Here is a 26,369-nt window from a genome sequence, read left to right as displayed (position 1 = left end):
CGCTGCTGATTGCCATATTCCCAGACCAGAAATGTCACTTACCACTTCGCTCCCCTCATCCGCCGGTTAAACCCTTTGTAATCCTCCCGTAGAGTGAAATCACCTAGGACATATAATATTTTTGCGTCCGAAGGGCTTCGTACCAAAGAGGCAAGGAAAAATACTGTAAACCAAGCGAAACAGAAGATTAACATTCCTGTTGCGACGGTTATTCCCGCTGCACTTTCAGCGCGGTACGTGTGCCCTCATGACATCTAAGGAGGGTCATGCGTGCAGCGAGACGAGATGAAGATTGTATGGCTAGTTTAGTGCACTGACAAAAACTGCCGTTCGCCCCGCAGGCGTTTCCCGTTTCGCGCTCGGAAAGCGCCGCCGCTTCGCTCCGTTCGTCCGGCTTCGTTCTGCTAGCGGCGCTGCCGATCAGCTCCGGAAGGTGTTCCCGAACGTCGCTCGGGAGCGGCTTCGCGCACCAAACCGTAGAGCCGCGCGGCCTCGAGGACTACGTGACCCCGACGCCTACGGCTCGCGCAGACTGCCGGCCTAGCAGCCAAATGGCACCACGCTGGCGCCTAACGCGTACCACGCTACACCGACACCCAACGGGCAACACCACGCTCATCGTAACCACACTCACGTATAAACACACCGCATTAATCGTAACCACATTCACACTCGGTTATACCACTTTCACACCTAATCACACCACGCTAATCGTAACCACGTTCGCACGCAATTAAATAACCCTATTCACACACAACAACCGTAACCACACTAACACTTAGTAATACCACACTCATCGTGACCACACTAACGTTTAATAATGCCTCACTCATCATAACCCCACGATCACTTAAATATCTCTCGCTGATCGTAACCACACTGACGCACAATTATACCGCACCGATCATCACCGCACCAACACTTGTTCGTACCTCATAGGGCCAATTATATAATAGATCACCTTGGTGATCAAATCAAATGAACAAGTGCAGCTGTCCAGCACATGCCAATCATAGCATCATACCCTCATGGACTCAATAATGCCTCACGACAGCAAAATTTTGCATATAGACGGAATCGCACCGACACGCTTGTCCTCGTGCACCACATTCATAAGCCCTGATACTCTGAGCTTATTACTCTGTTCCTACGCATTGGGGTTTGCTTTGTGCGACACACCTGCGGCAACCTCGGTATTATGCCCGTGGCCTCTCTTTTATTCCTTAACTTGATTATTTTCTCACACAAATTCACCCTCTCAGTAGGTGTGAAAGCTTTCGGTAATTGGATTTTGTGTCCGTACAGTCGGTAAACTGCACATTCCTTTGCACACCTTTTTAGAGAAGCCCGTGGAAAATCAATTCCAAGACCACATGGAGCCCCGGGGGTGGGGGGATATTATTGAAAACAGCAAAACGATGGAATTTATGAAAAATTACATAGACGATCAAATAACCGAAACGAGGACAAATACTAAAAAACAACATTCTACACCTGCTCGGTCAGTATAGACTCAATGACTGAGTGTGGCATCCGCCGCAGGGAGCCACTAACACATCGGAGCGAATTCATTCCGAAAAACATAACGTGTGCTTTTTTTATGCTCATGCAGCATTCTTTTTATTTATATCAACATTACAAACTGGGTTTGCAGGTTTTAAGAGACGCCCGCTTCGCTTCCTCCGTCCATGAAAAAAAAGTCGCAGCTGCATGTAAACCCACAGCATCGACGTGGAGTAGTTGTCTTCACTTCAGCTGCACGCAAAAGGCACGCTTAGTTCACGCAAAGGGGGCGGCGTCACGCGCGCCACTGGCGTGATCGACTGCATCCAGCTCGCTTCGCTTGCCGCAAATGGAAAAAGACGAAAGCTACAAAATCTGGGCGCCATCACTTTGAGCCAATTCTCCTTTTAGTAAATTTGCCCCAAGATTTTGCTCTTCCATGAGCTCATAAAGGAATGAGTGGGCCGCATAAATCTGCGGTATGTTCTTTTAAAAGCCTCAATTCGCTTTGAGTGAATCAGGAGGGTAAGAGGGAGTGAAAAATAAAGTGGACGGTAATGGCAGGGTAACCTTGTTAAAACAGAGACTTTTTAAGCGAAGAGCAGCACCGTCGAGGAAAAACGGGATCCCGTCACGGCCCGCATAAAAACGAGAAACGCGCACGGCCGTGTCGAACGGGTCACGAGGCGGACACGCCGGCTGAGAGGGAGTTAAACGCGCGCAGGGGTCCGTGGCGCTGCCGGCAGAAGCGAAGGCAGGAGCCAGAGCCCAGTGTGAGCCTAACAGGGCAGAGCCGTTGGACCAATTAACACCAGACAGGGAGGTCTTGAGTTTGCACACACAGCCAAATTAAGTCCCGCGGGGGGTAGGGGGGAAGGCGAAGGCGGGAGATCCCATCGCAACTCCGGGGGAAGCAGAAGTCACGGGCTCGCGTGTGCCAAAACGAGGCCGGGGCCGGCTGTATAACTCACGGCCGCTCGCCGCTCGGCGGGCCCACAAATATGACCGAGTGCGCAGTTTACCCTGCTGAATCGCGGCTGGAGGGAGCGCAGGTGGAGGCCCGCGCTCAGCCCGGTGACGGGCCGCACCAAATTTCCTCTGCAGGCCTCCCATGCCTGTGCAATAGCGCATTTTTTCTCACGGAGGGCGTTTGTGATACGAGCACCTTTTGGTAGAGAAAAGAAGGAAAACGTTCGTTTTCTTTTGTGCTACTTTATTACGCAAATGGACCGGGACGGCATTGCGGCGCAACAGGTAGCGCTCGTGCCTCGCGGCGCCTCGGTCGTGGGTTTTGCATGGGTCTGAAAGTGGCATGGTCCGTAAGGAGTTTGCATGTTCTCCCTGTGGGCGTATGGGTTTCCTCCAGGTGCTCTGGTTTCCTCTCATAGTCCACAGTCACATGCTTCAGAAAATCTGTGACTCTAAATAGCCCATAGCGTATGTATGTCTAAGTGCGTGCGATTGCCCTCCAATGGGATAGCGCCCCATTCAGTGTATACTGTGCTTCGTGCCCTGTCTTACTGGGATAGACTGTGGACCCCTGCAACCCTGTAGGCCTACGGGACAAGTGGATACTGATGATGGACGGGTGGACGCTCCATTGGAAGAGTTCAGTGTAAACGCTGTGCAGAGGACACCCCTGCTGGGTCTCTTTGGAATTTGATAGAGAGTCTTCAGGGTACAAGTCTATGATCTTCTCACAAAGCTACCTATTGCTTCCTCAGTAAACTCTGCCAGCAGTGTTTTGCTCTACTCTGTTCGATATTTTGCCCCAACACATTCTTTCCAGTATTAACGTCCATTCCCTACTGTAGACTTCATACGCTAGATGTGATCTAAGCGTCAAAGTCACCCAAGAACATGAGTGTTTATGTGATGAGGGATGAGTGTTGACCAGTAGAGGCACAGAGGATTGGGTTTCTAGCACGTTCTTTGATAACAGCTCAGCAGTTCTGTGAGAAAGCTTACTAAGGCTCACGGTTCTACTGGGGATGAGCATGGCTGTTTACATACTGCTTATTCTTCATGTATAATTTGGGTTCAACACTGGGTGGGCCTACATACAGAGAACAGGTACTTATGCATCAATGTTAATTTTATATGCTTGATGGACAGAAGCAAATACAGATTCTTGAAATCTATCTGTAGCACCACCCTCTGTTAACCTGACTATGAGGGCGGTGCCCTGGGTTCTGTTCTAAGAACCAAAATGTTAAAACCCAAAATGCAAATAGCTTTGTAACAGAACAAACATCCAATGTATTCATTTTCCCAAACTTTGTAAAAAGAAAAACCCAAACTCCCTTCAACAGATTATTGAAAGAAATCCAAACAAATAAAACATTGGTTAACACAATAAAAGGCTTTGCAGCAAGTACATCAATATTAGAAACAACAGGTAACCTCACAGTTACACCCTAATTTCAAACATAAGTCTTAGATTAAATCTAGAAGGTTCTTAGAGAACGTTCCCACTCTCAAACCCAATAACACCAGTGTCTCAGATTCTCCGGAGTATTTCAATTTTACATAAGATACCCCTGGGTTGCAGGCCTGATCGAAGCTTGTGCACGTTGAGACCAAAAAAATATAATGACCACTTCATTCTCACGAGCAAAGACAAAACAACCGGTGGTTTACGGTACCTCATCTGCTGTTCCTGCAACAACCAGGAAAATCTGGGATCGTCTACTCGCGTTTCAGGAGCAGATGAAAACTCCAATGAGGCCCGAGGAACTTGGTGCGTTGCCGGTAGCAGGAAGCACTATCGGGGTCTCCTCCTCCGTAGCAGCTCGACGTGATGGGCTGAAAGCCTAACTGAAAGCCTAGTTTCCTAACACAGTTTTTCTCGTTGGACACTAACGAGAACAACACGGAAACGTATCTTTAACTCTCCAAACAAAACACATCAAAATCAAACTATATTTTCTCTCATTGGATGCTTTGGAGCAACCAAAAAATATGAATTCTGCTGTCCTTACACCTCAAACACACCACTTCTTCTGGAAGCTTCTCCCAGGGTGTTCCATCCCTCTTTTCCCTGATTGGTCTCCCTTAATCCAAAACCCTATCAGTTCGCAATAAATGCAAGACTAACATCACACAAAGGTTGCTACCCATTTCAGCACGTGTTGGGATGACTTCAGTCAAACTATGTGTTGAAATCACAAACTTTATTTAAACCCTCAAAAAACAAGTAAAAGAACAAACTAGTAGCACTACAGGGCTACACATTGTACTGTACTACAGTCTGGCTTCAGATGGGGTAAAGAAGGACATAGATTCAGCATTCATTATGAACATTTATTAGAACACTACCACACAGGAAAATAATACTCTCAGTCCAAGGATCCCTTTTCTTCAAAGACCTAGACCTCAAGTAAGCTTACTCAGCACCCCCAGGCTTTCTTTCTTAGCCCACTGCCAAACGCAGTCACCCCCTTATTTTCCCCACAAGTCTCCCCAACGGTTGAACACTCCGTTACATTTTTCCCATAATTCAACTATTTATAACAGACCCGTTTTCCTGCCCAAACTCTCGGTAATGCGACTTGTTACAATATCTATCTATCTGTCTATCTATCTAGTACATTCAGTTGTAAATAATACACATGACCAAGCAGAAAAAAATTACAACTTAACCAAGGTGGTATCAAGGTGTCCCGTCCAGGGTGTTCCCAGCCTAGCCTAGTGCTCTATGCTTCTGGGCTAGGTTCTGGACCACTGTGACCCTGTGCATACACATGGTTATTGATAGGGACCGAGTGATCTAGCCTGCAGGTGGTCTTTATAAGGATGCAGCAGGTGGAAAGAAGAGCCGCAAAACTGCAAGAACCGATCATTGTTTCCTGCAAGAGGGACATTCTGACAAAGAGTTTGTATCCTACCGACAGGATTTAATTCCACCTTGGACCTGTATAACCTCTACGATCTCAATCGAAAAGGCCGGGAACGTCAACCCATTTGGATTACTCACGCGACCAAAAACAGAACGCGATGAAGTGAGTGCGGAGAAGCCACTGTGAACGCCCACCATGCTGACGCGGCCACTTCTGGACATGTGTGACTGACCCAAAACTGCCATTTCCGTGTCCAACCACCCTGGTCCCTGTGCAAGCGGAGCAGGACCGACACAACGCGTAAACAGGAGGCCAGATTTAGAAGCGCACCGTAGTGTCGGCACTGAAATAGCCCGTTTCTTCAGCATTCCATTCCGTCAGCATTCTTGGTTTTGTTTTTGTTTTTACACGCAGTTAATCAAGAAAATTATGGACAAACTGGGAAGTCCTGTCCAAAACGCTCTGTGAGCATGAGTAATAATCGGCCTAGAATGTATTTTTGTTTCTCGAAGCTAAGCAACATTAATAAAGCAAACGGCCATAAAACGAGCGAAACCGGCTAACGTGCTCCTTTTTATGATGTTACTGTTGGAGCTCGCGGATGTGTTCATACCGTACACTTGGTGGCACGAGTCCATGCTTTAAAGGTTTTCTCTCTGGACCGAGGCCTTGCTACAGAAATGAACTCCCTTAGTGTGAAACACATCAGCTACCGCATCTCGGAGAACACGGGCCTATTAATAGCCTCTCTGGTCGTAAAACGGCTCAAGCAGATCGGGTTCTTTTGTTTGATACGTGTGTAACACAATATTTTTTTCGATTTCGATGCACCGCTGGCTCTCCATGTAAACCTGCGTGAAATGGCTGTCTGGCCTGGGAGTGTAAATCACAGAGCTGTTGTTTGTTATGGTCTTAGTTTTATTCGTGCGGGGGTGGCAGGGCAGCACAATGGCCTCGAGTGGGGGTCATTCGATATGGGTGATGGTGGATGAGCAGAAAATGAAGCTGAAACACACTTTGTGATTACATAATGCATGCCTAAGGGTATTATGGAGTGTTATGGAGTGTTGCACTGATCTGAGCATAAATATAACAGTTTCCAGTTAGAATTAATATTTTCATTTCAGATCAGGACACATGGATACATTTAATCTGAGGATATAGACTTACGGGAACAGCAATCAGATATTAATATTCAGCAAATGCTGAGAAAATTATTACTTTGATTTGTCCCCCTCTCTCCTCCATGTGCTGTTAATTCCCATATCGAGTCTGAAAATGTGTTTTATTGCTATACTTGGCGCTTCCTCTACAAACATGCATAACTTACTTATCTTTTTCTAGTAAAATGAACATTTGTGCTGTATCTGCATGGATTTGTATTTTCTTGTTATAATGATTTTGCCTCTATGTTGCTGTGACCCTGCTCAGTTCTGTTGCGTTCTATTGCAAATTAAATGTAAAAAGAAAATATTTGTTTTGAATCAAAGTTTAAATCAGCTGCCATTTTAAAATTACAATAAAACCATTTTAAGAATACCTTAGGCTTTGAAACAAAGGACAACAGTATGCTGAACTGAAATATCCTACTGTAATATTAATTTAGTATGGCAACAGCATTCTTTTGTACAAGCATATAATAAGAGTGTTTGCTTTCATTTTACTGGAGAAAATCCATAGCAGCTTAAACAGCCCTATGTGTGTTTTTTGAGGAGAAATGAAGGAGCAGCGTGGAGAAAGGCTCCTTTTTGTCTCCCTCTGGGGTCAAGGTCTAGGGGAGAATTCCGTCTTTCAGCTGTTCGGAAGTGGTTAAAGACACATTATAATGTCATTGTACTGTTACATTCCGCGGATTACAGACCAAACTGCTGTTTCTCTGCACCATCACCCCGACGCCATCTGAAAACCTAATTGATTTCAATATTAAATAAATAACATTCCGTGCATGCTTAATTCTCCTATGTGGTTCGAGGGAGCCTTTCTTCCTCATCCAGGATAATGTTACAGGCCGGAGTGTCTTTGCTTTGACCACCTCGTAAAATAGGCCTCATAAATATTTTTTTTCATGTGTTATTTAAACTAACTCAACTCCCTGTGGCAAACGGGTTTGATGTTTTTGAAATGTCCTCAGAGCCCCCCCTCCCTTCGAAAAAGAAAAAAAAGGGGAAAGAGCAGAAGAAGTGTTATTGTAAATGCAGCCTTTGTGCTTTACAGCCTCCTTAGAATCACAGCTTGTGTCTCAGTGAACTGGAATACAGCAGAAATACACACACACACACACACACACACACACACACACACACACACACACACACACAGTGCATGTACTTATTATAGTCTACTGGCAGGTTACTTATTACTAAGGAATATGGTGAACTTTGACAGCAGAGGGGTATCTTCATTTCTTTGCTTAAAAAATGCTATTATGTTTTTGCATTTTTTTAAGGTGCTCAGTTATGTTGCAATTTCTTTAAGTTTTTTTGGCAGGCATGATTTTATTTCATACGGCGAATAAATAAATGATGTATTTACATGTACATACCTACATGGTTGAAGTGAAGTAAATATATTTTTGTTTCAGAAACTGAACTGTGTTGCCACAATAAATAATTTACCATAATTTTAGGAAATAATAAAAGCCACATCATTTACGTGTCATGTAAGTTATAATATTTGCTCTCAGGACGCAGCTCTTCTCGTCTCTCCTTCTCGGTGCCATTTGATTTGAACCGGACTTTTCCCCACTTTTAAATAATAAAGAATAAACAAAATATGTCCTTGTTTTCAGATCCTCGGAAGAAGAGCAGATTTATGGCTCTTCTTTCTTTCTTTCTTTCTTTCTTCGCGCGTAAAAAAGAAACTGTTTTTTCACTTTTATCACCTCATGTGCCCTGGAAATAATCTCATAATTCCATGTATGTTTACTTTTACTCTTATTTATTTACGCACTAAATTGATTTGAATGAAAGTCTACATTGTTGCCGCGTTTATTATATATAGGTGTTATAATGAAACATTGTAATAATGTAGCACTCTAATAACAAAACACTAGTACGTGTATAACCGCGACATTTCTTTCTTTCTTTCTTTCTTTAAATTCGCTGCCTTTCGATTAAGTTAGGATTTTAAAATTATTGGGATGACTGAGATTTGCTTCTTTAAGCTCAAGCGCCCCGTTTTCCGTTCATTTCAAATCAATTTCTTGAGCAGCTTCCATGAATTTAGACAAGTCCGCACTAATTCACATAAAACGAATAAACAGAATTAGAAACGTGAATTAAGAAACAATATTCTCAGGTTCTTCGTTTCGTTCTATCTCGTAATTTTAGGCAGTTTTTTTTTTTCTTTTAATAAACAGATCGATTTTTCCCGTACATATTCACGGAAAAGTGTGACACTAAACGAAGCTCAACTCAGCTGATTAACAGGAGGTGTGTGAAGGAAGGTTTTACTGTATCAAAGGTTTTATTGCACTGTACTGTATCACAAAGGTAAATCATTGTTAAAGCAGAAAGAAAACACACACACACACACACACACACACACACAGTATAGACTTTCCGGATTGAAGGTTATGAAGGTTTCCTCCTTCCTGCACATTAATTCACAATGAACTTGTACATGTCAAGGTGTCACAGCTCATTGTGTGAATCTTGAATATTTAAACAATAGCTATTTGATCATAAACTAATCACATAAATAATAAATATCCTGCTGCACTTGTGTTCCATTTTAAATCACTGCATATACATTAATCTCAAAATGATAATACTGTAAGAATGTCAACATTATGTTTTTTTCATCACCTTTGTATGTCATTCTGAAATTGGAAAAATTATTGACCAAAATACTGATAAATATAATAATTCAGCTACTATGGATAGGGCTTTTCTTATTAATACCCAAAACATACAGCGACAGAACATAAATAAATGCTCACATGCCACTTTTTTCTGCACTGCTGTTAAAGTGACACAACCTGTAGTATGATCTACTGCAGTAAAAATATGCCGAAAGCTTTTAAAAGTCAGCCAGGGAAATTCACTGGTAAAAGGAGCATACAATTTAGTGTGCTAAAAATCAGAATCTTTAAAGCAAAGTTATGTACTGCTGACAGAGCGCCTTCCAATATATAACATGTTTAATTTTTAATAGTGTTTATTAAGTGTGGCATACAAAATGTGATCATGTATAAAATTGTAATGATTTATAAATAGCAAGAATTTAATTATTTTGTTATGACTAAAATTTCAAATGAAAGAAATTTACTTCTTACAGTTCACAAATCAATTTTATTAATTTAAACACAAAACAAAGTCAAAAAATCTGTACACATCTTTTGCAGACACAACAAACCTTGTGTTTAACAATTAGGCCCAAGTAATGTAAATTTTCCAGTTTGCATTATGATTGCAACATAAAAAAGCTTGCTGAATATACCTATAAAACATTTCATTGTCTACGGTTACCTGGATCTAGCAGCAATATGTAGACCCCAGAACGGGGGGGGGGTGGTTTCAGAGCAGTAAAATTGCAGATTTGTGGAGAGTCTGGTGCGATTTGCTAGGCGACGCTACTGAGAGGCCCCACAGACACATACCAGCTACACTGAACAGGTTTTGGGAGAGAGAACTGTGGACGGGTCGGCTAAATTCAACATAAAGGAAATTCACAGTTGACAGCGCAGTTGTATATGTGTGTGTGTGTGTGTGTGTGTGTGTGTGTGTGTATATGTGTGTTCTCGGCCTCGAGGTTCAAAATCCACGATCAACCAAGTCCACGTGAAGTTAGAATTATGAACAAGGTACTATTAATTTAAGCTACGGCAATCAAAGTGGACAACAACTATGATTTTAAACTCAAAATTAAAATGACTTTTTAAAAATACTAAGTCATAAAAAACAATTGTTGTACAAGTTTGTTTTAGCGCTTGTAAAAAAAAAAAAAAAAAAGGTAATAAAAAGTACTCTGAGCCTTTTTTCCCCTAACAAGGCTGAAGTTTAACCTTGCTTAGTTCAAATAGCAGTTACACTGGTTACAAAGCAGACAGTAGGTGGTGAAAGGATGACGGATTTATTTTTCTGTGAAATGCCATATTTCATGATCATAGCCTTTTTCAGCATATATAACTTCAGAACTTCCAAACTGCATGGATTACAGGATTCGGGGCTGTGACCTATTGATCTTCGGTCCTTTATCTTGGGATACTTCTTATATAGTTCTAAAAATACAGAGACAGTGCATGAAATACCCTACTTGAAATCGTAATTCAAAGGGACACACATTTTAAAGCAGAGCCCACGGATTTCTTTAGATATGAGCAGAACCTCAAGGCCATCAGAAAACGTAACGAACGTGAGAACACTGGGGAACAAAATAAGGACAGATCTGAACAAAAAAGTAATCATTGACACTTGACATCCATGCTTTTGGTCTTGACAAAACGAGTTATCACAAATCCATTATTATCTACATATTTATATGATGAACAGAAACTTGAACACATCAACACTTTAAGGCATTGCACTAAATGATGTGCAACTATCCCTTTATACTTCAATTAAAATTAATTGCCACCTTCCAATACCACGTACCTAAACAAATGTCTGAGGAATAGTCCAGTGATTACAAATTTACACACACAAAAAAAGGATCTCATCTGTACACGATTGTCTCAGCAATGTAAATAAAGTTTATTTTCTTAAACTTAAATTATTAGAAAACCTTTTCCATAAAGAACTTCTTCTTGCTGTGATCAAAAGTACTTTGCACTGTGAGAAGGCACCAGTCTCTTGTAAAGTACCTTTCGTGGGACGCTGCGAGTCGCATGCCCCCAGCTCTTAAATAAGCAGTGGATATCCGAGGCAGCACCGTCCTGATGGGAGCCTCTGCAGGGAGCCGGCGAGCCCTGCAGTCTTTGTACTACTGAGGTGAGACCAAGGGGGCGGAGAGACTCGGGTCCGGTGAGGTTCTGACGCATCGGTAGCTCTCGTTTCTTCACAGGTGTGAACCCTTGCTGAGGCGCGGCACAGACAAGGCTATAAAACATTTTGATGGCTTTCTAAAGCAGCCAATTCACAGTAACCGGGGCCAGCAGCTGCGCTGCCATAAATTTCAGTCTCTTCCGTTTTAGAAAAAGGTCGAGGGTTAAGACGAACTGTGGCCGCTGTGTCGACGCGCTCGGGTGTGGCCGCTCCATTTCGGGTGGGACACTGTGTCACTGTGTCTGCTGTGAGGTCTGTGGCGAGCGTGCTTCGCGATAGAGGAGGGTAAAAAGAAGGGGTGTGTGTGGGCATTTGGACTCGGGGTGGCGGGTGGGTTGCTACAAGTAGTCCAGTTCTAGGGCGTGGTGGAGAGCCATGAGGTCCGAGTGGCTGGAAATCCTCCAGAAGGGCATGTTGTGCTGGGGGACAAGAAGAGACATCTAGAGTTAGTCAACACGTTTCTCGTCTCGAAGGACAGCCGTGCCTGTGGACCACGCCCCGCAGGACCACTTTTTTTTTTAACAGCGCAGAAAACACAAGATGGGACATTAGCAGTGAAGCCTTTCGCAGCTGTTTCCTCAGCCTGCCTGTGCCCATGAGGGCAATGCCAAACAGCTCCAAAGCCCACATGGTCGCAAGGAGGCTCAAACTAAAACAAAAAAAAAGTGAAATCTGCCCCAAAAAATGATGCGACACAGGGAGGCTCTGAGCAATTCTAATTACGATGAAACCCCGACAGAACAGAACGGAAAAGCGAGCTGCGCTTCTACGACAAATATACAACGTGTATAATTACAAATACAGTCCTTAAAATTAGAATTTTAAATTCGAATTTATTTAGGACTGGGCAGCAATTTTTAAACATTGCCCAAATGACAACTCAGGAGTCGTCAGAAAATAAGGGACTCGACACCGGAGTTTTGCTGGAAGCGCCTGTACAAATGTTTACTTGATATTGTAAATACATGGCCGTGTCGGTGATGCCGGGGAGAGAGGGCGTCTTGAGAAAGATAGCAGGGGGATCCGTGGGAGAAACGGGAGCTGGAGCAGACTGTGAAAAGTACCTGTCAGTGCGAGGCTCCTGCAGCCATTACCTGGCCTTATCAAAGGGCGCCTCTCTCACAGGCACACGTTCCGCTTAGTGAAGCCGGCACTGACCCGCAAAATGCTCCTTTCCTTCTCCTTTGTAAAATGCCTTCGCTTTTAAGTTTTAAAAGCTTGAGATGTTATCTCATTTCTCATTCACAGAATTAATAACTGGAGGGGTGGAGGTGCTTTCAGGGACTTTAAAAAAACACCCCCCTCCCCACTTCCCTCCCTTCCCCCTCTCCTCGTAATGTTTGCCGTTACGCTGGGGTTGTCTAGAGTTTCTCACAATGTCGCCCCCGTTAGCGGCGCCTGTATTTGGCCGTGACGAGTCACTTTTGCTTTCGTCTGTTGCAGCCAGACATCTGTACTGCAACAAAGATGTCATTTTTTTCTCAGCCTCCGTTCTCCAGTGCGGCCTTCAAACACACCAGCCATCCAGTAACTGGGCCCAGGAGCGAGGTTCACTGCTTCAAAATTACAAGTAAATCCATAAATTACAGTGTCTCCTTTTCATCCCGCCATGAGCACAGTGGAAGTTTCCCACAGTGACTCTTGAGAAATGTCACATTCTCCTAAGAACAAAGATAATAACTCTCCACACCATAAACAGAAAACGCTTTCCTTTCCAGCTGGTGGAAAGAGCCATCAGCCCCATCAGGTAAATTCATGAACATTCTTGGGTTTCGGCCGTATTGTGAGTGAATTTGGTTTGCAAAAAAAAAAAGAAAAAAAAAAGCTGTATGCACAATTCTTGGCAATGAGCAGCAAGTAACATAAATCTCCTTGACAAAAGGGCAAAAAAAAAAAAAGACTCCAGAATGCACTGGGATGTGGAAACACCTGAGCATCAATCTAGCCATGAGCCAGCACACATCAAAAGCATATGTCAATCAAGATTTCTCTCTCCTATTCTTAACACACTTGACGCAGCTGTAAATATGGTAATTTCATCAATAAAGATTTAAGCCTCTTAAACGCAAGTTCTGTTTATGGGTAGGTCCCCTCTAACACAGCTGAAAGGACTAGTCTAACATTACACATATTTATGCTGCTTAGTCTGCAAGCGGAGCAATTCTATATTATTATTATTCTTTGTCATCCATTCTGAATGAGAACTGACTAAAGAACAGAGCTAATTCTGTCATGGAGGATTTTCAGCATAATCCCTTCTTTCAACTGACCACGTGATCGATAAGACACCAGCCAGAGAATGGGGCGATAAATTTGTTGAAGCAATAACGGGTAAGGTCCGCAATGAATGTAGGTGTTGTGACTTGTGCGTGGGCATGACAAAGCCCGGGGGCGGTGGTAGTGAGGGGGGGTACCTTTTTAGAACCCTGCTCCTCTTCCACGCCGTCTCCCACAACAATGTAAACAACTTTCCTCCCGAACCTCTGGATTACCCTTTCAAAACAGCTTTCTTTTCCTGCAGAGAGAGAGACAGAGGACTTCAGCGCCTTAGTAAAAGGACTCATGCTGTTTCTGCCCCATGCAAACAACCCATGGCTCTAAAACAACGTGAAGTTACATGCAATATGTTATAATATATTAGGCAGCATAAACATTTCGCTTCAGTCTGCTGATTTGATCAGATCAGTGTCTTGATAAAATGAGCCTGAAGAGCATTAAGTGTGGCCCCCTCCCCCTTTAAGAAAGTGGGACAAATGGACTATAACAAGCTAAATCAAGCTCACATGCTAATGCTGGTGGGAGGAGGGGTGCCTCCCCATAGAGGTATAGTGGATGTCCCCAGCAGAAGTGATCCAGTTGAAAACAGTGCAAATGTGAATGTTGATGTTTATTTAGCATTTAAAGCAGAGAGGGGGGAAAAGAGGAGGAAAAAAAACGTCCATGTGGAATGACATAAATTTGCAGAAGTGGTTACATATGCAGGGCCTGGAGAGGAGAGGCCCAGTTCAGGCCCAGCTCCAAGAAAATAATCCCGGCCCTGATTAGGCCCCTTCCTCAGAGCCCAACATCAACCCTCTCGTGTGTCCACCATCCGCAGCCTCAACGCAGTCACGCGTCGTGCGTCTCGATCTGTTTACACGTTACATTGCAGCCGTGACAGCGAGACACCAAAATGCCAGGTAACCAGGAAAGGGGTGATCTGTGCTTAGGGAGATGGGTGGCAGGCTTGCAGGATGACACATCTGGCCCGTGGGTGCAGGCACACATGCAGGCACCTTATCGAAAGGGATATTTACCGATTTTTGTAGCACTATAAATATTCTCGATAGGAAACACGATCCCCAGTCCGTACAGCAGGACTTTCGCAAGGGCGGGTATAAGTTGCGTGGTTGTGACTAAAATGTTAACACAGTTTGACCTAGAAAAGAAGAAGAAACAACATAATTCTCAAGCAAAGACAAGGTGCTGAAGTTAAACATGGACTGTACAAATTACAAGCACTGCAATTTGGTACCGAAAAAGAGCCATGTTATAAAATGGCTAACTGAACTTTGTACAACTTTTCATTTTTTTACCACTTGCTGTAACACACTTTCCACACTAACAAAAACGGAGTCAACGTCTAAAAGCATAATCTTTTTTCGAGGTAAGAATGTTCATGACATACACTGTTTTATACATATGTGACATGGGTATGGTTGTAATTTTCATATGCGAAGAACTACCTAGAGTGGATTAATGTTAGTGCTTTCAGTGCCAGTGTTAACCAGGAGTCTGTCAGGGCTTCAATTTCTGCTCGCAGCTGTAACCAAGCTTCCCTTTTGGCTGGACCAAGAAGACCTAAAAGGCAGAGAGACATTGTTTGAGTTGGACCGTCCTCCAAATACTTTGGCATTTCAAATTTACACTGTGGCACTTTGAATATATATATGTGTGTGTGTGTGTTATTTTTTTAAATACATCTTTTCAGACACATTCCACTCGCAGGTTGTCCATGGTGAAATCAGCTTAGTGATTACCTCCAACATTGTTTTTGTAGGTGGTGTAGATCTCTTTTACTCGTCGGTAGCGGAAGGCCAGCTTCCTCATCCAGTCCACCCCTCCCCGCACACCCGTGGCCAGGCAGAGGTTGGCGCTTGTGGCTGCTGCGTGGAAGCCATCTGTGCTGAAGTTGTACGTGCTGCCGAGGGGGGACAGCATTAATGTCAATGAGTGCTGCAGCATGTTGGAGGCAACGATAAGACAATGGCAGATGCCATACCTGAGGTCCTGGCCATTGTCATCGGAGGACACGTCATCAATGTGGACCTGGTCGCATTCCTGGAGCCGGATGATAAGAGACATCAGGAAGTCAGACTTAAGTGTGCACGTGTGCTGTCAGTTGAGAAAAAAAAAAATTCTCCAACATTTCTTTATCATATATTGATGCAGTGTTTGGAAGAAACCACGGGGCGGTCTCTTATACCCCATGACACGTGCGTGCACCAGTCACCACACCCCTGTGTCTCAAACTTCCCAACTTCCTCCCCCACAGAAACCAAACAAGCACAGAGTTGTGTGGACTCTGTGGTACAGCCTGATGACCCTGCTGCCACTAGATGGCTCTCTTGATTTGTCAAGCTATTTAAAAAAAAAAATCAATCGAAATATTATCAGCGAGCTTAATGACCACTGGACATGCGTCTGGTGTCCTCTCTCTGTAAACTCTGTGAAAACATAGGCTTGTATATGAAGGAGAAGCCAGGGAGCATGATAGCTTGAGCTGCATCCGCACTGCTTGCAAACTCTCCCTTCTTGGAGCACCAGAGCCATTCTGCAGCAGAGTTGATTCGGGGCCCGTGTATGCGGTAACACAAACCAGACCCTCTGGTAAATGTAACGTACTAGAAAAATTGAACCTGATGCTAACCGCCAATGAAATTATGACCTCTGATTGCTGCCGAGCCACACACCAACACAGCCTGAGGGCCGACTTTCTAGAGAAAGCAGACTGAAAATCTGTTATTAGTTTACCATTTATAGGAGCCCCCCCACCACCCCCCCTTGCTCTCAGATGTACAAAATGTAAGAGAGGGCCTCGCCTGGGCATTCAAATCAACAAATTTCACATGGCGGGGTGGGGAGGGAAGCATTTTTGAAGAAAACCTTTTTGAATTTAGCGCTATATATAAAATGCTGCCGGCAAATTCTGAGAGTGTGAAAGCAGGGCACTTCAATGGGAACCACTGCAAAGTTTTTTTTTTTTTTTTTTTTTTTTTAATCAGAACAGTGAAGAAGGTACAGTAGGTAACCATGTTTCCCACTTCACTCTACAGTTGAACCCAATAATGAGGAGCACAGTTCTGCTCCCATCTGCAGTCCTTCTGGGAGCTTCAGTGAGAATGAGTTTTTTTGCTATCATGTCACTGGTTGATAGGCCAATGACCTTCACTTGTTTTAACTTTAACGAAGCCACTTCTTTGGATATGTTGCAGGGAAAGCATTTATATCGTGAGAGGTTCTCTTCCCCCTCTCTCAGATTAAGCATCAAATTAAGTTTCAACCAACTGTTAAGACACCAAAATACTGAAATGACTTCCTTGTTTTAACTTTGTCTGAACCTGGCCAAACACTGACGTTATTGCATTCCTGTCTAATGCTACAGCAGGGTACGAGTGAGGGCTTTAGACCGTAAACCTTTTTTATTTTACTGGTTCCCCTCTGAACAAATTTTTCATCTCCCTGGATTTGTGGGGAAGGGAGGGGAGAGAGACGTGCGGAGAAACTCAAACCATCTGTTCTTTAACAGAATTAAAATCTTGACCCCCAACCCCAGTTCTAATGCAGCCATTCTCTCGCCAAGTCTCTCCCAGCAAGCAGCGAGATCCAAAGAGGAAAAGACTTTGACCCTGTAACCTTCTTCTCCTCTCCAGGGGTCAACAACTTCAGATAAGGCAATGGTAGGGGGGTGGGTGGTACGGGCGGGGGTCTCCGGAGGGGAAGCCGGGCGTCAGTGTGGCCTCACATGGAGACTCACAAGCCGGACTCTTGCACAGATAGACGGTCATCTGAAGACACGGTTCTGTGGAAGATGTGGATTAAGGATTCCTTGATATGTTTTGTGAGAGGTATTTTTGGCCCAAGCCACCATTTCCTTTCCTTCGGTGTTTTAAAGGCTGACAACTGTGAAGTCTTCCATCTGACAGCCCAGAATCATTAGATTGAAGACATGGCAATTACTTGCCACCCCTTTCCTGCAACTACAACCATCCCCACCCTCACAATGTTCTTTGTTTGACACTACTCAGTTGGAACAACATTAAAGCTAGAAGGTGGAATACCGTTCTGTAATTCAACAAAGGACTTTAATCCTCTGAACCGCGAGGGGCGTGTTTGTGTGTTTAGGCCAAAACCTAAAATTACACATTTTACAAAGGGAGGGCACAGAGCTGCTTTCAAATCCCATTCAGCTGTAAATCTGTAGAAAGGCCCCAATTATCTGCTAATTGACTGGTAATGAACTTAGTGCACTCACAAAGCTCAAAGGCTCCTGGCTCGTCTTAGTGCCGTTTGCTTTATCTGAGGTTCCTTACCTTGAGGAGACATTAAGTTATTTATAGGGGGTGGAGGCGGGGGGGGGCAGCAGCTAACTGTACGCTACTCGTCCACGCCTGTCTTTCTTTCAACCCATTGTGGTCCTGGCTTTCGGGAAGGTGACTCATAGCAGTTCCAAAAGCTTATATTTGTGAAGAGGTTGCACTGCAGGCCAGTGTGACAGCTGTTTAATCTCAAGTGGGTACCTTGTCTGTTAGCCAGCTACAGCTTGCCAGGACACTACAATGATCCCCTAGCAGTATCACTGACGACTTTTCCACAAGCAACACAAGTACTCGGCAAAGAGTGATGAACAGCAAGGCAAAACTCTTCTAACAAAATTTATCTTTACTGTATTTTCTAAAGGGGGGGGGGGGTGCAGTGACGCAGTGAGTTTGGCCAGGTCCCGCTCTCTGGTGGGTCTGGGGTTTGAGTCCTGCTTGGAGTGTCTTGCGATGGACCGGTGTTCCGTCCTGGGTGTGCCCCCCCGAGCCTTGCGCCCTGTTGTCGTCGGGTTAGGCTCCGGCTCACCGCGACCTAGCTTGGGACAAGTGGTTTCAGACAGAGTGTGTGTGTGTGTGTGTGTGTGTGTGTGTGTGTGTGTGTGTGTGTGTGTGTGTGTGTGTGTGTGTATTTTCTAAGAGTTAAGTGAAATATTCATCAAATGACTAGTGCATTTCACTCACACTCTCTGTGTTTTTATTCTGTCCTCAAAAAGCACAACATATGCCTTCAAAACCTCCCTGAAATTGGGTGGCTACCACAACTAATAATGAACATGGTGCTGGGGAGCTCTAGGGCAGCGGGACCTCCAGCATGAGAGTCAGAGTGCAGGACAGTATATTAAGTATATTAATTGTATATTCATAGTATTTATTTATTAGTATTAAACTACATGGTGACAACTCTGGCAGGGTGACTGGGACACTGAGATGGAAGATCTTCAGTTGCCGTGTTAGCGAGTCCTGCCAGGCACAACGCTTAACTGGGATGGGGAACTGCTTTGGGAGGGTGAAGAGCTATGCTGTTGAAATTGAAGAGAAGCGGATGATGTTATTAGGAGACTCTGCAGTATAAATGGTAGGCAGTCATTGCGGTCAAACCTGTGAGTAATGGCATTTTGCGTGGTGGCACATGAGGAGTGCTTCTGATCTTACAAGTGTTTCAGAACAGATTGCAAAATATCAAGCTATAATTCCTCCTCACAAAGTCTTGGTGCCCGCACACCTAAAAACCAAAAGTAACTCTCTGCAGATGTTCCTACTGTGTGCACCGTAACACTCATACCTAATTATTCCCAATACAAAACACTGTCAGACTCTTCAAGTCGTCACTTTTTTCTGATTATTATTGCTCATAGTAAATGGATTGCTTACAAAATAGAAGCCAGAGGCAAACTCAGAAGTTCTGAGTAGCTAAATAAAAACAGAATGACTAGAAAGGTCCTAGAGAATAAACACTGCTGAAAACCGGCTGGTTTTCTTGTCTTTCCTCTCTCTCCGAATATTTCCCCTTTCCGTAGCAGGGGGTGGGTGGGGCGGGACCATTCACTTCAGAGGGAGTTATCAGTGCCTCCTTTGTTCGCCATACATCTGTCATTAAGCAATCAGCACAGCCCGGCTGATTCTTCCTGTTGGGCAGAGGAGAAGGTTACCCCTCCGCTGCTCACCCGAGGGCTGCAGAGCGTCACAGTGTCGTGGAGAAAATGGCTTTTAAACCTTTAAACCTGCCTTCCACTGCCAGGCTGCTGATTCTGGAAACATCCATACTGCATTAAAACCATCCTCTTTTTATTCTGGGATGAAGATGTTACTGCTTCCCTGTATGGCTGAACACTCCTGACCACGGGGGGTGGGGCTGGCAGCCCTCGTGGGACAGGTGAGCGGGGGGACCCTGGCGACAGAGCGGTAGTGGGAGCGATTAGGGCCATCATCACAGCATTCCTCGCCCTCTACAAGGTAATTCCATGTGAAAAAGGCTCATCCGTGGTTCACAGGTTCCCAGGGCAGCCATAGGATTGGCAGGAGCTGTCACCCCCCCCACCCTGCAGGTCCACTCAGCAGTTCGTGACCCTCACATTTACCACCCCACACCCCGAAACCCTCCCTCCTCTTTCCCACCGCAGTCCACAATTACCCTGTACCGAAGAAAAGGGTGCACATTACCTGCAGGTCAGGCACAGGATATGGAGAACAAAGAGCGCTCTTCAGAGTCACGTCATTCCAATCTACAGTTTGTGCTTGAACAGCGAAGGAATTAAAACAGGACGGCCAAAGAGAGCCGTCCCAAAATACGCCCCAGTGTCTTCAAAAAAAGAACTTTTCCCACAGTTCCAGAAAAGGGGAAAAGTAAAAGTAGACTCAAATGCTGTCTATGAGAATGCCTTTGAGGGCAGGTTCATAGATGGGAACCATGCTAGGCATTCTGCAAACTGGTGATGATCTGTCGATTTCTAATCCAAACAAAATGATAGGACCAAGGCGGAAGCAAAGATAAATGTATTATACACAGCAGCTGCTATACAAAGAAGCAGTGCTGATATTGATTATGTATAAGGTGCCTACTTAAGCATTTTACACTGAAATATTGAGGTTTTCCAACCCTGATTTTGCAATGTTCATGGTTATTAAAACCAAAGTGAATGTTTTTTATTCAGTTCCACTTCCCCAGACACCAAAAGAAGTGCAACACTGATATAAATGAAGATTTAAGTAAATATAACTAGAAAAATCTTAATTACAGAGAATGTATACATGTGAACTTTTTGTCATTTTTATTCTATACAGAAATAAATCAGAAAATGTAGAGAAATTCAAGGGACTCAGACAAACATGCAGTAAAAACAAGCTAAAACAAAAGTGTAAATAATTTAGTTAACTCATCAACCTAGCAAAATATGTCTCATAAACTCAAACGAGTGTATTAGTGATCTTATGCAGTTTCACTTCTGTGGTTGAATCCTGGCTTTTAGCCTGTAGATTCAATTCTCTTCAGAGCTTGGCCACTAAAGAAGCGCACACACACACACACACACACACACACACACACACAGGAAAAAACACCTTTAACCCCTTTTAAAGCTTGCAGTTATGCACTTGACAAAGAAAAAAATTTATCAGTAACTTGTTAAACATCTTGACTTTTTGCATTTTAAACTGTCCAAGGACATATGCCAAAAAATCCCAGCATCCCGCAGCTGATGGATTTAAATTTGTTTAGATGATTTTGTTTGACAAGTAGGTTCTATCTATGAACAGAAGCCAAGTAAAGCAATTTTAAATATCCACATTTGTCAGCAGTGCATTTTCAACTGTATGTTTTATGCACAAACCCGCTGCACCTATTTTAATTTGAGAGCTGCATTAAAGGCCTCAGGTGGCACGGTGGCACAGCAGGTTTGGCCTGTGCCTGCTCTCCAGTGGGTCTGGGGGTCAAGTCCCGCTTGGGGTGCCTTGCGACAGACTGGTGTCCCATCCTGGGTGTGTCCCCTCCCCCTCCAGCCTTGCGCCCTGTGTTGCCGGGTCAGGCTCCGGTTTGCCACGACCTCTCTTGGGACAAGCGGTTTCAGACAATGTGTGTGTGTGATTAACGGCCTCGTTGAAGACTTTCTTTCTCTCCCTACTTTTTACAGCTCCAGTGATCTTCAGTGTTTACATACAATGTTCACATGGAGGAATGCCGTGACATGTAGCGCTCACAGTAGCCTGGCACATGTGTGTTGCAATGGGTCCTGAGATACCCAGTCCTGCGAAGAGGAGCCCGAGGAGTTCAAGAGATGGTAGTTTTCCATCTCCTGTGGACCCTCATTCAGCAGTCTCTTTCTGGAAACCCCTAACTAACACACTCGTCCACTGAAACCTACAGCTCTGAACTCAGAGTGACCCACTTAATAACAACACTCCACACAATATTTACTGGGTGCATCTGCGGTTCAATTTCAAAATGGCCAAATGTAAAAGAATGACAAGGCCATACACTGAGTCTGCTGTGTCTCTTTACTTTTTGAGTTAAGGACGAGTGAAATATCCAGACACCGCGCAGATAGAAAACAATGCCAAGCTCAGGCCTGCCAAGCAGACAGGTTACTGATACTTCCTCTCCTACAGGACGCCCTGGAAAGAACAGCCATTCTGAAACATTTTCACACTGTGACGACTCTTCCAGATTATACGGCGCTGCGATTAAATTTCATTCAAATCTGAGAGTTGTGAAAACAGACACACACACACACACACACACACACACACACACACACACACACACACACACACACACACTGTCTGAAACCGCTTGTCCAAAGTGGGGTCACGGCAAACCAGAGCCTAACCTGGCAACACAGGGCGTAAGGCGGGAGGGGGAGGGGACACACCCAGGATAGGACGCCAGTCCGTTGCAAGGCACCCCAAGCGGGACTTGAACCCCAGACCCACCAGAGAACGGGACCCGGCAACGGGACGCTGAACAGCAGCCTGCATTTCATCTGAAAATGTGCCCATCTCTGTTCACTTACAGGCCTGCTTTTCCCGAGCCGCTCTAATTCAATCCGCTCTCAGTCTGCACAGCTCTGTAGCGGAAGGTACCCTGTCTCTTCCACCTCCCTCTTGTCTCCCAGACAGGGCGAGTTGATTTGTCTTGGTGAGTTCAGTCCCCAATCTGGGCCCCGGCTCAGCTGTGAGGGCCTGTACGCCGGGCTGCAAGAAGGCCACGCTGTGACATTGTGAGTCTGGGACCTCTGCAGTAATGTGCTGTTGGCAAGAACAGGCAGCTTTACCACACTGTGGGCTTGTGTTCTGGTATGAGGTTGCGGGAAGGCTGGATGGGTGCTCTGTGCTTCGCCGTCTAAGCACGGCGGCCCCTAATTTACAGCTGGATGTGCTGCTCTTCCTGCTAACACCACCAAACCTAGGCTTTCAAACATGTCAGCATGCCATTCAAGGCTAAGAGGAACGCATTTGCTGGAATGGATGATGACAAGAAGTGAGCAGAGTCGTTATCAAACTTCCGTCCTTTTCCAGTCGGGCGGCATTCCGTATGCAGTGCACCAAAGAACTGTGGTGTGACCACCTCTCTGGAAGTCCAAATTCTTCCTGTACAAGTACTTTCTGATACCCATGAGGAGAAATACAACAGATTCAAACATCCATCCACTATAACTTGACACAGATTGTCCTTGTACCTAAAAGCAAGAAGCTACAGAACATTAGTCGGCTGACCGAACTAAAAAATATAGAAAAACAATTCTAAACTATATTCGATTATTTTTGATCAGAAGTTTCATTCATTCAATCTGTCAGACCTAGAAAAATCTCTGAGCTGCAATACGTTTGCGGAATACTGCAAAAAAAAAAAAAAAAAAACAAATTCCTCGGTGATGCACATGGGAAAGTCTATAATGCATACACACCCTTCATTACGCCTCAAGTGATGTCAGTTAGCCGTTTTTACTAATTTACAAAAAAACGCACTGCCCGCAGCACTGTTCGATGCTCCTCGCCAGAGGCCGGTAGGTTTGAGGCAAGTTTCTGTTGATGGGTCGGACCTGCAGCAGCGGCGGAGACTCGCCTGTCTGCCTTCGGGGAGCTCAGAGACAGCGCTAAATCCTGAAATATATGCACACTTAGCTGCAGAGCCCCTGGGGTGTTGCTTGGTGTTTGTACTGTATTTAGTTCTGTTAGCAATGGGCCTGTAAATCAGCCGAGAGGAAACAGCCCCAGATTGACTCGCAGCCTGGAGACAGGCGCCAAGAAGGCCTTCGCCTGACGGACTGCATGCCCCGGTGCAAGCACTTTAAAGACAATCGTACAAAGAGTGTATGTGTCACTCAGGAAAAAATGAAAAATGGCCAAAAATATGTCAGCAAGCAAACTCATTATCTGTCTTGTGTCGTACATCAAAGATAATTATGAGAGGAGCATGACGTGTACTCTTCTGGGTGTAACTGGAAATATATGGGAAAAATAACAATTTGATGGTAAACTGCAGATTGTTATTTTAGTCTCTGTGCTGTTCCAGTTTTATTGGAACGTTCTTGGCTTTTAAGTGACAGAACAAAATGTAATAATTCCGTTATTGACATGAAGCAGATGAAAAATACTCGTTGCACATTTAAATAATCCAGCTGTGGCCCAAACTGCCAATTCATCTGTGAATGGTTTCATCACAGATGAAAAGAAATCAAAACACAGGACAGATGTTGGACAAACCACATTTAAGCTTTGTCAAGAACTGCCATTTTTTTTCTCCCAAGAGTGGGGCACGTCTATTAAATAAGGTGCAGTTCACTGTGCTTGGAGACACAGGGAACATGAGGGAATATTTATCACCCAATTGCTGCCAATTAACTTTGTTCAGCAATACTGCAAGTGGACTGTCTCAGTGCCACTTTCTTGTTTGAGACAGCAATAACTCCACTCCCCCCCTTTTAAAAGAAAGCCAAATATGATGGGGCTAATCAATGCTGGCAGTGTCATCATGGCTCCCTTCACACTTCAGTATCAGAGAAAACACTCCCTTCAACTCCCAAGGTCAGCAAGACCCGCGTCACTGAGGAGAATGTGCAGCTCAATACTTTTACAGGGGCCAGAACAACAACTCCATCACCCTCGCCACCCCCGTGCACCGTGGCTGTATCAGTTGTACGTGTTGTGGGGTTGTGTGTGCAGTCGAGGTGCGCGGGCCTGAATTGGGGGAGGTCAGCCGAGCAGTACAGCCCATGCCACCCGGGGCAGATCTTACATTTCGAGGCCCTTGGAGCATCAATACCATGCCACAGCTGTGCAGAACCCCCTTACCACCACCTCAATGCACTGGCCTGTGGATGTGCTGTGACACACCGATACATGGGGCCCCCCATAGAAACACTAGAAGCTGACAAATTGCCCCAAATGCCGGGGCAGAGGGTCAGGGTCTCCACGCCGGCCTGGTAGACTGACAGCGCATGTAAAATTCATAGTGTCCCCTGGGCTCCTGGGTAATACCTCACCACAGTGGGATGTTGCCCAGAAATGGGCACCCTGCTATTAAATGGTTGTTGATGCTTAAACTAAATCTTTAATGGTTGGTTCTTGCTTGTAATGTAATATACACGCCATGTTGTGACTTATCTACATCTCAACCCAGGCCTTAAATATTACAGCAAAGCAAACACACTGGTAAAGTAATTATGGTGTGAGAAAAAAAAAAAAAATCACAGTTCATGTTAAAACACTCAAGGCCCATTGACAACCGGGGATCATGTGCTTGTCTTTGTGTGAAATGTAGCAATGGGGAAAAAAACAACAAGAACTCAGCAATACTGAAACAAATGTACTTACTTCTAAGTCATTGAAAAACAGATGTGTGTCTGCCAGATTGAAAATCATTTCCTCCATCCTAAGGCCCAGTGACACAGATGTAGGTGGATCCTGAAGAAATAAAAACTAAGATTATTATGGAGAAAACATACTGAAAACACAGGAAAAAAAGCTGAAAAAAAATCTAAATGCAACAATGTGTGCATCCATAGTTCATGGTGCATCACATTTAATTTTCAACAGTTTGGCATTCCTTTCTTTCAGCTGAAGGTTCTGAATGAGAACAGGCTTTGTCAAGAGCCTTGAAAAGCCAATCTAACAAAGCCAGGCATGTATATAACAGCAATTAGATGGAGCACTTAAAGAAATGAATGCTTAATTTAGCGTAAAACTGCCTACGTGGGAACAATGATGTACAAATTGCAGTCCATTCATGCAATTAACTCTGCCCTTCCTTCCAATGAATTCAACCATTCTTCGGGCTCAAAAGAAGGAATCTGTCAATTAAAAGTCAGGCCAAAAAACACAAGAATTATCAAAAGGACTGCTGTCCTGCTCATTTAAAATACTTAACATAATTGCACTTGTCACAACAGCAAAACAAAATCAAATTTATGGATTACCTAGTTCTGCTTTATCAGTATGCCATTACAGTATCTGCCATTCAGAACAGTGCAGTGAACTAATTTGGTAACATACTGCAGGTCATCGAAAAAATATATTCTAAAACGGGATTAGGATGTACCCTAATTAGCTCTGCACCTTGTGCTTCCAGGTTTGGCTGTGGACCACTGCAACCCTGACCTGAGCAAGCGGTTAAGGAGAGTATGCGTGAATCAGGGCTGTCCGACGTGGCTCACGAGCTGTACGAAGCCGACACAAGAACGTTTGTAAATTATGAATATACTGTATACTATAGCTACCGTAAGCGCGACAAGTTGTACTGAATCGCACAGTACAGCTGTAGTAGGTGCACACAGAACGCCTTAGCTGGTAACAGCAAGTGACAGAAAAGCAGAATGCAGATGATGGACTTACTGTCAGTAGTTGGGGGGGCAGCAGGCATCTAAAACATGGCGTTCAACTCCAGCTGAGTCATCCTTAATGGTACTACTTTTATTTTTGTGCGCTCAGTTTTTTTATGCTCTAATTTTATGACAACTCTTTTACAATGAGTT

General features: G+C 44.3%; 1 protein-coding gene across 7 annotated transcripts in view; it reads right to left on the bottom strand.

Moving 5' to 3' along the window:
- Positions 1-9,842: 9,842 nt before the first annotated feature.
- Positions 9,843-26,369, bottom strand: part of eya1 (EYA transcriptional coactivator and phosphatase 1) — an 81,680-nt gene continuing 65,153 nt past the window's right edge. For 6 of the 7 annotated variants that reach the window (XM_018754268.2, XM_018754270.2, XM_018754271.2 and 3 more), the window contains 7 exons: positions 25,213-25,302; positions 15,588-15,646; positions 15,346-15,506; positions 15,052-15,166; positions 14,623-14,744; positions 13,741-13,841; positions 10,632-11,745 (listed from right to left, as the gene is read on the bottom strand). In XM_018754268.2, coding sequence (XP_018609784.1) covers positions 11,665-11,745; positions 13,741-13,841; positions 14,623-14,744; positions 15,052-15,166; positions 15,346-15,506; positions 15,588-15,646; positions 25,213-25,302 — 729 coding nt within the window. In that variant the 3' untranslated portion in view covers positions 10,632-11,664. Of the gene's footprint in view, positions 10,564-10,631; positions 11,746-13,740; positions 13,842-14,622; positions 14,745-15,051; positions 15,167-15,345; positions 15,507-15,587; positions 15,647-25,212; positions 25,303-26,369 lie in introns of those variants that run through there. The other variant, XR_001966216.2, reaches the window with a different exon arrangement.

Source organism: Scleropages formosus, chromosome 9 (genome assembly GCF_900964775.1).
Source record: "Scleropages formosus chromosome 9, fSclFor1.1, whole genome shotgun sequence".
NCBI lineage: Eukaryota > Metazoa > Chordata > Actinopteri > Osteoglossiformes > Osteoglossidae > Scleropages > Scleropages formosus.
The sequence above is the reverse complement of the archived record's forward strand: the minus strand, read 5'-3'. Positions and strand labels throughout refer to the sequence as shown.